The 15558-nt window shown below is 37.7% G+C and overlaps 1 protein-coding gene across 2 annotated transcripts; it reads left to right on the forward strand.

Moving 5' to 3' along the window:
* The first annotated feature begins 933 nt into the window (after positions 1–933).
* fgf24 (fibroblast growth factor 24) lies at positions 934–14812 on the forward strand. Of its 2 annotated transcripts, none has more exons than XM_079630536.1 (5): positions 934–1644; positions 1863–1899; positions 5920–6082; positions 11929–12035; positions 13259–14789. In XM_079630536.1, the coding sequence occupies exons 1-5, from the start codon at positions 1613–1615 to the stop codon at positions 13535–13537; spliced, it is 618 nt and encodes a 205-aa protein (XP_079486662.1). In that variant the 5' UTR covers positions 934–1612; the 3' UTR covers positions 13538–14789. The 2 variants fall into 2 exon arrangements, with proteins under 2 accessions (XP_079486662.1, XP_079486661.1); XM_079630535.1 differs by having other exon boundaries at positions 980–1644; positions 5920–6091; positions 13259–14812.
* The last annotated feature ends 746 nt before the right edge of the window (positions 14813–15558 follow it).

The following is a 15558-nucleotide window of genomic DNA, read 5'->3' on the forward strand; positions in this document are numbered from 1 at the left end:
AAATAAATAAATAAGAAAGCTATTTTGTTTTCATGTTATATGAAAATCATTAAAAGAGAGACAATGTGTTAAGGTCATTAAGTTAGAAATACTACACATTTTGACATATTTGGCATGATTTGTTTAGGTCTAAAGGAGTAACCCTAGAAAACCTATTGATATTCATGAATATTCATTATAATAAAATAAATAGTTTATATTAGAATGATTGATGTATTATTTTAGTACTTTTACCTAATGTTCACAACTTTTAGAGTCAATAAATTAAAACTTTATATATTTTTTTTTATTCTTTTAAACCATTTTTTTAAACAAATATTTATGACACAATCATTGACACAAATATTACATTTCTAAGAATTTTGTTGTGTTTAATACTTGATTATTTATAATTTCTCCATTTTTATCAGCTCCAACAACTTTATTTGTCTCTGTTCTATTAACTTCTGTTCCACTTTATATTGTCTTTAACTGTAGCCTAATAACATTTAAATTAATAATTTGATACAATGCACTTATTTTTTGTGCATACATGTTATCACATTGTACAATAACACAATAAGTACATTGTACTTATTTTTGATGCAAATACACACAAGACAATAATATAAAGTGCGACCTTAATGTATTATTATTATTAAGCATTTTAGTTTTGAAAAAGTGAGTGTAACGTCTCTGCTACCCCATCAGATGAGAATTTGGTTATCTCAACAGCGAGTGTCTGGTTTTGCTCAACTGAAATGCACCTGTTTACGAGTTCATATGTGAAATTCGCAAGGAATTCTCACAGACTGACAGTGAAACGACGAAAGTGCTTAAGAAACTACGAGGAGCGCAAAGGAAACTGCTCAGACAGAGGAAAAGCGCATTCCGCGCACCGATGGACTCTCTCAGATCACCCTATCAGGTGCAAAACCACTGACAGGTTTCCACCCACCACCAACCCAAAACCCCTCAGTGCGCTCCAGCCCTCTTCGGCACACAGACAGACAGACAGTCCCGTCCCATCACCCAGCGTGCTTCCAGGATTTGCCACGGGTCTGAGCGCCTTTACTGTAAAAACGACTTGGATAACAGTCTAACATCTAAAGAAGATACGTATAACCCTAACTCATCTACCCTGACAGCTTGGACTTGTTGGGAAAGTTTTCCCTCTTCAAACAATGAACACGGGAAGCTTGGAATGATCCACGTAAGGTGTGCACTATCCGGCGTCCTCGGCAGGTACGAACGGAATTTATCTTTTTTATATCGCATACTGGATCAAGAATAAGCACGAAAGGTCGCGGATTGTTCACCGAGGAGGAGACACCCCGACCCCGCGTCAGTCTTTTCCAATTCAATCTTTGCGCGCTTTGGCGAGAGAGCGCAGCGCGCGCGGACCGCGGAGGAACGGAGGGACCACAGGGAAGACATTGATTTGCGTTTGTACGATCTTTTTCAAACAAGAAACAGCCTCATGCTGCTTCCAGCGGCACATTTACACGTCCTGCATCTCTCTTTTCCCTGGGATTGCACCTCTCCTCCGGGATTTTGTGTGTGAGACACTGGCGGGGCTCCGCGCGCCACTTACTGGAGCGGCAAACGCTGGAAACAGGTGTATTTGACCAAGATGTCTGTCCTGCCGTCAAGGTTCATCTACGTGTAAGGAATATTCTTAATAGTCTCTTTGATTCACTTTGAGTTCGTGCATTCTTGCCAATAGAAGTCGCTCAAAGCCAGGTTTAAGATGTACTGCTATATTTTTATCTGGTGTAATTGCTTGTGATTCACCCCTCCTTACTTTCCTCCTGTGTATCTCCCCCTCTCTCTCTCTCTCTTTCTTTCTCTCTCCCTCTCATTCTCTCTCTTTCTCTTTCCAGGTGTCTACATTTACTGGTCCTCTACTTCCAGTTGCAGGTAAGTCTGGCTGCTTCACTGTCATCATGAATCTGGATTAAGGGAGGGATTATGAGGATGTGCCGCCGGTGCGCAAACACAAAGCTTGTTTCATTTGTTGTCTTAAGGTTTTTGAAAACAGAGGCATGGGAAATCTACACCCCAGAGGCTGTAAAATTAAAAAGTGTCTTTAGATTTGTTGGTGGTCTTGTCAGAGGAATTGAATTTCTTTCTCCTCCTCTCTCTCTAAAAAAAAGAACAAACAAAGCACATCCTTTTGTGCTTCTTTGTGTTTTATTTAGAGCTGGGATAAAAATGTATATAGCATTTTTCCCCTAACGAATCTTGTACTTGTCTATAAAACATTACGTCCCTCACAATAGTTAGTAAACTCATGCGTTGACTGATTTAATGCTGAGTACAAAAATGAGCAATTTGTGCATTTAAATTTCTATCTATCTATCTATCTATCTATCTATCTATCTATCTATCTATCTATCTATCTATCTATCTATCTATCTATCTATCTATCTATCTATCTATCTATCTATCTATCTATCTATCTAAAGAAATAAAATAAATATATAGAACAAAACTGAAATCTAAGTGACCAAACAAATTGTATTTCCTTTTAAAAGCTATTAAGTAAGACTCGCTGCAATCTCGGGCTCTTTTTCAGGAAGGTGACTAATTCAGCCAACAAATAAGTCATTAGATATGTGCAGTTCCTCAAATCCGTCTTTACTGACAGATGTATACCTCACGAGGCGGGGACGGCTTAATAAAGGCTTTTTTTCTCTCCTGGCAAATGGGTCAGGGCATTGTGATTATAAAACTTGCATCAGAATGTCGTAATAAACGGGGGCGATCACCCCTCCAACCAGGAACAAAAGCCACTGGTTTGAAGAAAACGAGACCCATGTTGCTTATATAATTGCGTGCGTTCAGTTTTGTTCCAAAGCAGTTGGCACAAACAAGGCTTTAGTGTGGCACAGCCTGCTTTCTGAGTCCGTGATGGCAGTATGTGATAGACAGAGTATCACCTGCTTCTGTTAACCTGCGCTGGTGTTATAGGTTCTCCCTGAGAAAACAAACACAGTTGTTATTAAGGAGATGCAGTGAAAGACGGGGCGATAAGCACAGTTTAAGTGGCGTTGTTTCCTGAGATGTATCCTGCTCAGAGAGTGGTGTCTGCAGATAGGGCCTATCTGACACGCAAGAGTGGCTCGGCTTCTTGTGGGACGGGGTCGGGCTTTTGAAGTCGCAGTGAGATCAGTTTGCCTAGGTTTGCTTTGAAGGGAATCGGGCGGCATGATAAAAATGTTTGGCCGTGGCTGGCTCTCTGCATAGGCATGCCCTCTGCCGTCCCGCTCCCGTCCGTATACACAACTGTCTACAAAACACATCTCTGCGTTTGACTAGATTGCCAGATTTCAGAGTAAATCCTTCCGACTCCGAGGAGAGGCTGTGTGTGCGCATGAGCTGCGTATGTATGTGTTATTACAAGCAAAAATGAACCTGGTTTCTGTATGCAATGCCATAGAATAGCCATTCTGGGTTCCAAACTTCTTAAAATAACCATTTTTTCATAGTGTGAAGTACATTTTGATCATCTAAAAAAACTTTTTTTCCACTATAAAGAGCCTTTTGTGGAATGGAAAAGGTTGTGTTGATGTTAAAGGTTCTTAATGGAACCATCGATGGACATAAAGCTTTATTTTTTAAGAGACAACGTGTGATAGCTTCTGTTTGAATGTGATTCATGGATTCATCTATAGGAAAATAATGTAACAATGACTAGATTTGCTAGAAAGATTTAGGATGAAGGTACTGTAGATGACCAACTTGAACTAATACTAATTGTTAATTGTTTTTTAACGTGAAAACAACTCTTAACTACGTTGTGAAATGGCTTTGGGTTCGTTTAACCCCTTATTGCATGTGTCCACTGCAGTGGTCAGATCTTTAAAAGTTGCTTTTAACGATTCATGATCTTTGACATTTTCTCATAATTCTATATGACTGTCCTCTTTATGTCATTTGTGTTTTTTATTTATTGTAGCATACATTTGCAGACATTTATTAATAAATATACACTTAAAATCAAAAGATTGTGGTCCGAATTTTTGCTTTGTTTTGCAATCAAATACTTTTATTTATCAAAGATGCATTACGTTGATCAAAAGTGACAGTAATGTTACAAAAATGTTTCTTGAGCTGTAAATCATCATATTAGAATGATTTATAAAGAATCATGACACTGAAGACTGGCGTAATAATGCTGAAAACCCAGCTTTGCATCACAGGGATAAATTATATTTGACAATATATTACAATAACAGATAGAATAGATAGAATCACAATATTACTGATTTTACTGTATTTTTGAGCAAATAAATGCAGGCTTGGTGAGCATAAAATACTTCTTTCAAAAATATTTAAAAAAAATCCGACCCCCTTTGTTAAAAGAATCTGTTTTGCTTTGGATGTAATAATTCCTGCATTAATGGGTTAATGTTGGCGGTTGTGTCACGTTGACGTGTTTCTAAGCAGTCCTGCATTCAGCGTGAATCTCAATGGAAGTTTCTTTCTCAACTCTGTTGAATAGATCTCTCTTTTTTTGCACCGTGAGCTGCGCGTTTCCCCTTGTGCTCTCTAAATGTCATTAATTAGCTGAGGTTAAAATAACATGGAGTGGAAGCATGTAATGTGAGTGTAATTAACCACCTGAGAGAAGCCACATAAAAGCTCATTACAGGATAATTACCCCTCGTCTCAGCCCGAGAGAGTAGTCTTGGCTGGGACGGGGATTCCAGGGTTTTTAGAGGTATATGTTTTCCTCACATATGGAAGGATGACAGAAGAGGAGGAGGAAAGATAGAGGCTTTTGGATGAGAAGTGGATTGGTGATTTTTCTATAAAGCCTCGGGTGAGTGTGAATGTGAGCGACAGGAGAGGCCATGGCAAGCGGCGTTGTATTTTTATTATGTTAGTGTGTGTGTGTGTGTGTGTGTCAGTGCAACAGTTGTGTACATGTACTTCCCATACTTACAGGTGTGTATGTGTGATTTATGAGTGTGATTCTTACCTTAGGCAGATATTTGTTTGATGACAGAGTTAGATCTTTCAGGTGGATAATTGCGGGAGACTTGCTAGTGGAAATTGAAAACTTCACTTCTCGTAGTAGCTCCAGGCTCAGAATATTCAGATGTTTTATTTAGAGAGAGAGAGAGAGAGAGAGAGGGGGAGAGAGAGAGAGAGAGTGTGAGTGTGAGTACGAATCATCGTGTGTGAATCATTTCGATCTGAAACTTTATTGAAAACATGATATCAAAATTTGACCCTATTTACTTTCTTAACACAATTCTGGTCTCATTGTGAATGATCTTTAGTGCAGCATGCTTTGCAAGTTAATAATAATCTTCCAGCAAAATGTAATAAATTGCTTTTCCTCTGAAACGACTACTGACATTCTGGGATGTAATGGCCACTTTCCAATTAATTTATGAAATCCCACCCTCTCTTGATTCACATGATAAAAAGTAAAATCTTCATATTTTTACTGTAATTTGGATCAAATAAATATGCAAGCTTGTTTCTGCCACGGAATAAAACAATTTGAAAGATAATTGCGACTTTTTTCTCTCGCAATTATAAAATGTTTCTCACATTTGCGAGTTATAAAGTCAGAATTGCAAGATATATAAAACTTTTTTTAACGTTTTTCCTCGCAATTGAGTTGATCTCACAATTCTGACTTTATAACTCGCAATTACGTATTTATATCAAGAAATCCTTACTTTATAACTCGCAATTGCAAGTTTATATCTCTCAATTCTGAGATAAAAAGTCGCAATTACCTTTTTTATTTCTTATTCTGGGGTAGTAGAGGGTAGAGGGGGGAGGGGGATTATTATATTGTAAAAAACAAAACAAAAGTTGTGTCACGTTGACTTTCATCACATGTTAATGTGGTTTAATGTTGACTTTGAAATGCGAATACAGAAATAGATCAACACTTTTTGTCGTTGCTGATTCTAGGAATCTCACCAGAGTTCCGCCGACTTCCGGTTCTACATCGAGAACCACACTCGAGACGACGTGAGTCGGAAGCAGGTACGGATATATCAGCTCTACAGCCGAACCACTGGGAAACATGTGCAGATCCTGGGCAAGAAGATCAACGCCAATGGAGACGATGGGGGCAAGTACGGTACGGGAGTGTTCCTGTGCTCTCAGATGAATCAAACGAACCTTTATCATTTGACTCCGCTTCTATTCTGCTTGTTAGGCAGAACCATTTAAAGGGATAGATCAGCCAAATATGAAACTTCTGTCATCATTTATTCAGCCTCACGTCGTTTCAAACCGGTTTGACTTTCCTTAGAGCCATTGGACGTTCTCAGAACTTATAACATTCTGGCAAGATTCTCTCAGAGTCGTGAGCAAACATTCTTCCAGTAACATTAGAAGAATGTTTGTTCACATGTTCTCAAAATGTTCGCACAAAAACATTATTTATCCATCATTCATGGAAGGTTTTTTTTCTTCCAGAAAAACTGTTTTTTTATTGCAGGGTTGTGAATTGGAATTAGGGAAATCAGAATGTCTTAAAATAGATTTCATGACCCAAAACTAACTGAAATATTGTAAAATTCATATCGGAATGTTGTTGTGCATGTAAACATAGTCATTGAGCCATTGACCGATTCACTCAGAGATCATGCAAGGATCTAACTTTAAAAGTTATATTTCATTCACTATATTTAGAAATTGCAGGATGTTCATTAGAAATTCAACATGAGAAAAGTCACACAGGTTTGATGACATGAGGGCGAGTAAATTATGAAAGAAATGTTTTTTTTTTAGGAGAACTAACCTCTCTTTAACTTGCATGTTTTCGAGTCTCTGGCTGTGAGCGTGCTTGAATCTGTTCGAATCTGAGAATCATGTATAGCTTCAGAATCATTGAAGCCTTTTAATTTACTAAATACTTTGGCTAATTTTTATAATGCTTTCTACAAACACAAAGAGTGTGTAGTGCTCTCAGCTCCATTTGACAAACTGTACCGTGTTTAAATAGCATATTTCCCCAGATCAGCATTCCATCTGGGCCTGCAAATATCATATCTAAGATGAACAACTTCTCTTTAACATCCAACCTGAACCGTTATTAATCAAAATGTATCAAAGTATAAACAAAACAAAAACCGCAGAACTGATGGGCAGCGTGCCCCAGCGGTACTAGTGTGAGAACAGAAACTCTGTGTGAAGATAAACACACTTAACTTTGCCGACTGATACAAGCGTGTTTATGTTCCAGTCTTGTGCGCGTTTGTGTCAGTCAGAGCCGTTCAGCATAAAGATTCCACAACAGACACGACTCCATAAACCTTTAGTCCTGGATTCCTGTACCTGCATAATACTGTTTCTCATGCCTTATAATCCTAGTTCCCAATCCTAGTTCATTCATGTTTGACTTGTCCTGAAAGGAGTTTTATTCTTATCTGTGCTAAACCGAGTGAGGATAAATGGTTCAATGTGACCTGAAGTTTTATTTGTTCATGATTGTAGCATTTTGTGTCACATTAGATGAACACCTGGAAGCATCCCTGCTGGAAAAACAAACGGCTAAATCCAGCGCTGTCTTAGCTTGTCTTCCAGCCTGGTGTCTTAACATGATAGTTTAAGAAGGGTTTTGGACACTTCTTTGAAACCAACCAGCCTAAACCAGCCAAGACCAGCTTGGCTCCCTTTTTCTCTGAAGGGAGGATCAAGATTATTGCACTTTGATGGCATAGTTCATCTACAAATGATAATTCTGTCATCATTTACTCACCTAGCAAACGTGTATGACTTTCTTTATATATGAAGTTTAAGTCACCTACAATCTTGATATCAACCTTAAGGCCATGTGTCCACCAAAGCGTTTTTTGCCAGCTTGCAGACGAGTTTTATTCTGCTGAAAACGCCGAGCTGTGGGCGCTTGAGAGTGTTTTGTTAGTTGTTGTTTTTTTCAGTTGAGACGCTTCGTTGCTATGATACAGAATATCCGTTGGTCGGTGTGGTATTAGTCCCGCCCCTCCTCCACTGTGATTGGACGGTTGGGTAAAAAGTGACAGTGATGAGCGCGGCGTTTTACCCAAAGTTGAACATTCCTCAACTCTCGGCGACCTGTAAAAAACGCCGAACGCTCATCGCTTCAGCGTGAAAAAGACGCTCAGCGCCTCGTTACGCTCATGGCGTTATAAAACCGAGGCGCTTCCATTGAAAACAATTGAAAAAACACACCAGCCGCGTGAAAAAAACGCTTTGGTGGACACACGGCCTAACTCTCCTATGCACATGAATGAGAAAAGTAATGATGCCTGATTTGTGAATGAATCATACAAATTTTGAACATTATGAGGGGGGTGTAAATGATCACTGACTTCCCATTTTCATTCATTTAGAATTTGATTGTTAATTTGGTTAGTCACTGGGTTGTGTTCATATTTGTGTTTTGATGGTTAGGGTTGTGTTCTGATTGCAGTAAGTCTTACAACAACTCACAGCAGTTACGAGTGTCAACTGTTATCTTCAAACCTCTGTGCCATTAAACTCTGTGTTATTATGGTAACACTTTAGTATAGGGTCCAATTCTCACTATCAACTAATTGCTTATTATATTAGTAGGATATTGGCTGTTTTTTAGTACTTATAAAGCACATATTAATGCCTTGTTCTGCATGACAATATTCTACATCTCTAATCCTTCCCAATATCTAAACTTAACAACTACCTTACTTACTATTAATAAGTAATTAGGCGTTTATGAAGGCAAAAGTCGTAGTTAACAGTTAGTTAATAGTGAGAATTGGACCCTAAACTAAAGCGACAGTTATTATTATTTAGGTATTTTTCCTCAAACTGGCCACGACAGAAGTTGACCTAAATGAAAAGAGGTACCATAGAAGCAGACATTTTTATACTTCTGCCTGCTATAGTGCCTCTTGTGGCAGTGTCGAGAATGCAGCCTGTAGGTGCGTCGTTCTGTTAATGAAAAGATTAATTAATAATTGGAATAGAAAAGAACAATTAATGAAATCATAAAAATTTAAAATCAAAATAAATAAATAATTTAAAAACAATCAAATAAAACCTGTCATATGACCATCTCAGAATTGTCAAAAGATGTTAAATTAATGAGATATTAGCTTAAAATCGCAGGGCTACTTCAAGTAAATATTTTAAGTCAAAGGAGTTAAGCTAAAAAAATAAGTTTGGGTATCTGTTGTGTATATTTGAACACAGAAACGGCAGCGACGGCATTTAGTTTGTATGGCAAGTTTTGTTTTCAGTCTTAATGTTCAGCATTAAGTATTTGTTTATGGCAATGTTGGTAATGTTCACTATTTATTCATTCATATGAATAAGTTAAAGCTGATGTTTTGATAAAGTTAAAGCTTTTGTTTTGATGTTAAAATAGTATGTATGGCAGTGAATGTGATGGTAGTGTTCTTTATTCAGGAAGTATTTACAGTAATGCTAGTTGGTCATGTTTTGAACTGGCCCTGCAGCTGTAAGTGTTTACAGGTCTGGCTGTTGTTGACTGCTTACATGTGTCAGTGTCTGGTTATAAGCAGTGCAGCGTTGGCTGAGCTTTTCCTCTGTACCTGTGTTAGCATGAGAGGAGGCAGATCCAGGTAAACCCCCACACCTGGCACCTGTGAACTCCATGACACACACACACACACACACACACACACACACACACACACACACACACACACACACACACACACACACACACACACACACACACACACACACACACACCCGCACACACACACTCTTCGCTGTCCTGTCAAAGTTATTATGAAAAGTATTTGAAAACTAAAGGCAAGCTGAGCATATGTTCAAATCATGCCTCAGTCAAATTGAGTTAAGTTTTTCAGATTTATGAGCATTTATGCACTTTTGGTACACCAAGTTTGGTATCGGTAAGATAAAAAAAATAAAAAAAAAATGTAACACTGTTGTTCAGGAAGGATGCATAGAAGTTATGAAAAGTGACAGTAAAGAAGTTTATAATGTTACAATTAAATGCTGTTCTTGTGAACTTTCTATTCATCAACGAATCCTAAAAAAAAAGTTTCATTTTCCACAACAATATTAATCAGTAATGTTTTCAACATTGATAATAATAATAATAATAATAATAATAAATGTTTCTTGAGCAGCAAATCAGCATATTAGAATGATTTCTAATCATTGAGCTTTGATCACAGGAATAAATTACATTTGAATATTGTTATTTTTAATTAATATTCCACAAAATTACGGTTTTACTGTATTTATGCAGCCTTGGAGAGCAGAAGAGATTAAAAATAAATAAAAATAAAATCTTACTGACCCCAAACTCTTGAAAATTGTTGTGTATGTTGTGTATGTACAGGTGCCAACTAAAGATTGTGTATGTTTAAGTCAAAATGTGTCAGGTCAATATAAATTCCTGTTTGCAACCTATGTGTGAAGAGTGATATCCCGTGAGCTAAAAATGCAGGACAGAATTGATTACCCATCCTCTCCGAATATTCAGTTTTTCTTGGTTTACGTCATGTCACGGAAGTAAAATGGCTGGTTTCACATTAACTTTAACAGACAGTTTTCTGTAAAATGAAAACAACCCTATATTTGAACACTGACATGAGGCACACACACACACACACCGTGCTGGATCAGATCTTACACTCGTATGGCTCATTTATCAGCAAACACTCGCCTTCCCAGAAACATCTCAAAAATGTCTTCGCTTTCACCCCGGTTTGACTTTCACATTACTGTTGACATCTGTGCTTTAATATTAATAAGCTACACCAGTAAGAAATCGGCTGATGCACATATGGAGGGCTGACTGGTTTGAACATTACATTTTTTAGGCACAGTGTTCATTTAAATACAGGAATTTTTCAGGCATGTCTTTTAAAACGTCACGTTCTTGTGAAGGGCTCTGCTCCGAGGAGTGGGATCTTTCCCACCCTCATTTGATCTCAAGTGCCCTGCCTGGATTAGTCGTTCCTCTCATGTTGCCCTGGGCTGTTTTCGAAGGGGACAGTTTTGGTGTTGCTCTCTAAGCCTCTCTGCTTTGAGCACCTTTGAATAGCCCAGTGTGTTAAACAAATGGATCATCCTAACTTTTTGATTGAGTGAGCACGAACTAAAGGCAAGTGGAAACCCAATCCCTGGGGATCTGAACTGCTCCAAGGAGTTTGGCAGATTGCTTCCCCCCGAGAGAGGGGACCCTTAACAAAGGTGCTTACAGAGGGAGAGAGAGAGAGAGAGAGAGAGAGAGAGGGAGAGAGAGGGGAGAGAGGGAGAGAGAGAGAGAGAGAGAGAGAGAGAGGGAGAGAGAGAGAGAGAGCTGTAGTCTATGATGAATCATTAAGTTTTTCTTTTTTTACACTATAAAAAATATATACGCAATATATACACATATTATTTCATGTACCAAATACTGCGTGAAAATAAATGACAACAGCTATCCCACTGATGAGAGAGAGAAAAAAAGGTCCAGGTCATAATTTCACTGCAGAATAATAAAAAAAAAAAAATGTATATTTTGTATATTTAACTATTGACCATTACGACTGTTTGTATATTGACAATATTTTCATTGCAAAAATGAAAAAAAAAAAAAAAACTTTATAAATAGATTTTTTTTTTATGACAACAATGTTTAAATACTTTAAATAATATTTAAATAAAATAAATTTGATAAATATTTTAAATGTGTTATGGTCAAAATAATTTGTGGGAAATGTGCTTAATTTTTTTTTACTGAGAAATACGTCACAACAACACTGGAGAACAGTCTTTTGCAACTTCCGGTTCATGCGGACTTTAAATGTCATGACAATAATGTTATGAAAATATTTAAATATGTAGTATATTGAAAATATGACCCAGGTGTGTCCTTGAAGGATATATATAAAAAAATAACAATAATTCTGTGCACATCACATTGTCTTCATGAACTTTGTGTAAACTGTGTTTTCTTTTTACCTGCAGCTCTACTTATTGTGGAAACAGAGACATTCGGGAGTCACATTCGGATAAAAGGGAAAGAGAGTGGATACTACATCTGCATGAACAAGAATGGCAAAATTATTGGAAAGGTATGTTTACTGAACTGTTTTGGATCATAATCTGACTCAATGTGATTTGCTGTTCAGACCGTCATGCAAACAACACGTCAGAAACAAAAAATTTGGGCCACATTAACTGTGATGTGAATGTAACGAGAAAGTGTTTTTGGTTTCTGTGTGTATGCATTTGATTTACTCATGAGCTGATGTATTTTTGCATCAATATAATGACCTGTGTTTTGACTTGATGTATGAGGGATGTATGCACTGCTACTGCAGCCAACTCCTGATGTTACATCATGGAGCCAGTCAACATAAATTGTCATACCATCTATTTAAACATAAATGAAATATTGAGGCTGCTGTTTGAACTTAAAATTGTCCCTTTTTCCAAGTTCTTGTAACTGCCATACCACAAACAAATCTAAGTGGAAAGACCAACACCCCCTAAATTTGCCATGAATAGTACATTACGCGCTTCACTGGCTTGTGTTGGACTGGTCCTGAGTTGAAGGGCACAATTATTGTGTCTTGTTGGGAAAGATAGTCATTCTTTAAAAAAACACGCTTTGTATGTATCTGTCCTGTCATACAGCAGTTTTGTAGCAGATGTGTGAACTGCAGATCAGTTTTAATCAAACTTTAAAATCCGTTCAGCCGAGAGAACCAATGAAATGTGATTTCTTGAATGTTCTCTTGTTCTTCAACCAACATTGGGATATTCAGCGTAAAATCACTGATAATGTCATTTGGTGTGTTTATGCCGAATTTGAGACTCATATATTTCAAAATCATCATAGGATGTTTTCTATATTTTTCTTCACTCAAATGATCATTGAGATATAGTTATTTATGGTTATTAATCGCTCTCTAGGGTACTTGATTCTAATTGGTCAATCATAAAATTTTTCAGTCAAATATTGTTACCAGGTAACTGATTTCCTAAATAGCTTTGCTATTTTCTCTTGCTACAGTGTCAACACATTACGCTCTTTTCAGTTTTACATAATATATTAAAAGTTAAATAAATTCCTTTATGTCCATTATTTAATTATTTGGTAAACCATTATCATCATTATTGATTGCTGTTGGTATTTTTATTTTATTAATTTATTTAATTTGTATTAATTTGAGTAAAAAAATTTATACAATTTTTCCATTTCATTTTAGGGGATCCAATCAGACCATCAGTTAAGGGGTTATTTTGATAAATGGGCTGTTTTCTGACATGTGGTCTTGTCCTCTCTCCTCAGCCCAATGGGAATAACCAGGAGTGCGTCTTCGTGGAGGAATATTTGGAGAACAACTACACGGCGCTGGTGTCAGCCAAGTACAAAGGCTGGTATTTGGGTTTCAATCGAAAGGGTCGACCCAAAAAAGGCTCCAAGACCACGCAGACGCAGCAAGAAGTGCATTTCATGAAGCGCCACCCCAAAGGAAAAGTGGACCCTCTGGAGGAGTTCCGTTTCACGACGGTAACCAAACGGACACGAAGGGCGCGGCGTTTAAAAACCAACCCTAAAACGAACTGAGTCGGTGAGGATGAGTACGCACCGCTCCCCGAGGACACTACGTGCTTCTTGCCTTACAAACACCTTCATCTTATCCGAAACAGGAGAAGGAAGAGGACACGAATAAACAATTGCTACGGAAAAAAGACAAGAAGCTTAAAAAAAAGTTCAAAGATGTTTTATTTTTATATTTCAGAAGCGTTGAGTTTCTCCCAGCAGTTGAATGTGGGTCTTTTTTTAAATGTTATATTGGTGTCTGTTATTTTATTTATACTGGATTAACTAAGGATGACCTACAAGGAACTAGTGTCTCCTGCTTTGACACGTTTCCTGATAAAACTCTGGAATAGCGACGAGAGCAAACCGCACCGCCTGGGAAACCTTTTTTATTTTCATTTGTGTTGCCCCTGAGAACAAAGATCCAATATTTTCCACTGGAATGGGCTGTCATGGAGATGCAACGAGAGAGCGATAACAAGGTCATGTGACCTTTGCAGGCCTCCATAGGTAAACGTGAAGCTTTGAGTGCAATATTTTGAAGAGCCGTGTCGGATGCTTTTCTCGTCTGAGCGGACACCAGGCCTTCTCGTGGGCCGAACGTGCAGAACGCTTTGATCGTTTTTTTGATATTCTGTGATTCAGCTTAGATCAACATGCTTTGACTAGCTAGATATCAGCATTAGCTGTGGTAATAGTGTGTGTGAGAACCAACAGACGGAAGCCGGAATACGTTTTTCTGGGATTGCTGTAATGCTCTAAGCCTACAGCTGGATCCCGCATATGTGCTGATGATGCCGTCACCCTGTGTACTTTCTAACATTTAGCTACCAAAACATGCATAAAATCCATTGCTCTTAATGTCCCTGATGCTCTTTTAAGTGTGGGATTTTCACTACTTCCGGGTCATTAAGCCAATGAAATCGGTCCACCTGACAATCAGACATGTTCTTTGTATTCTAGAACGCTTGCTCTCAGTTCTAGAACGTTGGAGACGCAGGTGCACAGAGGAAATCCCTTCTGCAGACGCTGGACTGTTGGTGCGGTCGACTCTCCACATGGGTATAGCTGTAGTATTCACACGTCTATATACTCATCGTCTGTCAGACGTTACTAACAATCATGACACACGTACGATTAAAAAAATGTATGCAAAAATAATAATTTTATTACTATTATAAAATATTTATTGCCTTTCTCTGTAAATATGACTTGATGAATTTATTTGACCTCTGTTAATAATAATAATAATAAAAAAGAGGACTATATATGGAAAATGAATAAATGCTATCAGACTGTTTTTGTGGCGTTCGGAAATGTGGATGTATCACCACAAATACTACAGTGGTGGAGACTCGACTTTAACTCTGTTATTTGACTTTAGACTAGTCTTTTCTTTCCACTACTCACAAATTACCTGCTCCTTTAGAACCGTGCAGTATGATTTCATAATCAAATGTGTGAGTCAAAAGACTCCTTTCAGTGTTGTTGAAAATGTGACTAATTCACTCTCTGAGGTGTGCATAGTTTAGAAACAGCTGTCAAAGTTTCAGGTTTTGTATTAGCTTTTAATATCACAGATGCATAAAAAGAACATTGACATTTAGATATTCAACATTTTGATTCAAAATTTATATTGGATCCCATAAATCTGTAAATACTTAAAGGATTAGTTCACCCAAAAATTACATTTATGTCATCATCTACTCACCCTAATGTCGTTTCAAACCTGTAATACTTTTGTTCATCTTTGAAACACATCTTTGAAGATATTTGTAATAAAGAGAGCTTTCTGTCCCTCCATCGACTGCTCCGCAACTCCCACTTTGTCGCTTAAAAAAGTTCATAAATAGATTGTAAAACTAATCCATAGGAATGTTTTAGTCCACATTTTCTGAAGAGATTTAGGTTCTTGCAGAAGCTCAAACGTGCTGCGTAACACGAGAATGAATCTCATTGGTTCTTGCTGAAGCTCAAACGTGCTGCGTAACACAAGAATGAACCTCATTGGTTCTTGCAGAAGCTCAAACGTGCTGCGTAACACG

Source organism: Phoxinus phoxinus (genome assembly GCF_949152265.1).
Source record: "Phoxinus phoxinus genome assembly, chromosome: 12".
NCBI classification, from domain to species: domain Eukaryota; kingdom Metazoa; phylum Chordata; class Actinopteri; order Cypriniformes; family Leuciscidae; genus Phoxinus; species Phoxinus phoxinus.

Coding starts and splice junctions, on each gene's coding strand:
- fgf24 (XM_079630535.1), top strand. CDS start 1,613: ATGTCTGTCCTGCCGTCAAGGTTCATCTACGT. Junction 1,900..5,919: donor TCCTCTACTTCCAGTTGCAG/GTAAGTCTGGCT, acceptor TGCTGATTCTAG/GAATCTCACCAGAGTTCCGC. Junction 12,036..13,258: donor ATGGCAAAATTATTGGAAAG/GTATGTTTACTG, acceptor CTCTCTCCTCAG/CCCAATGGGAATAACCAGGA.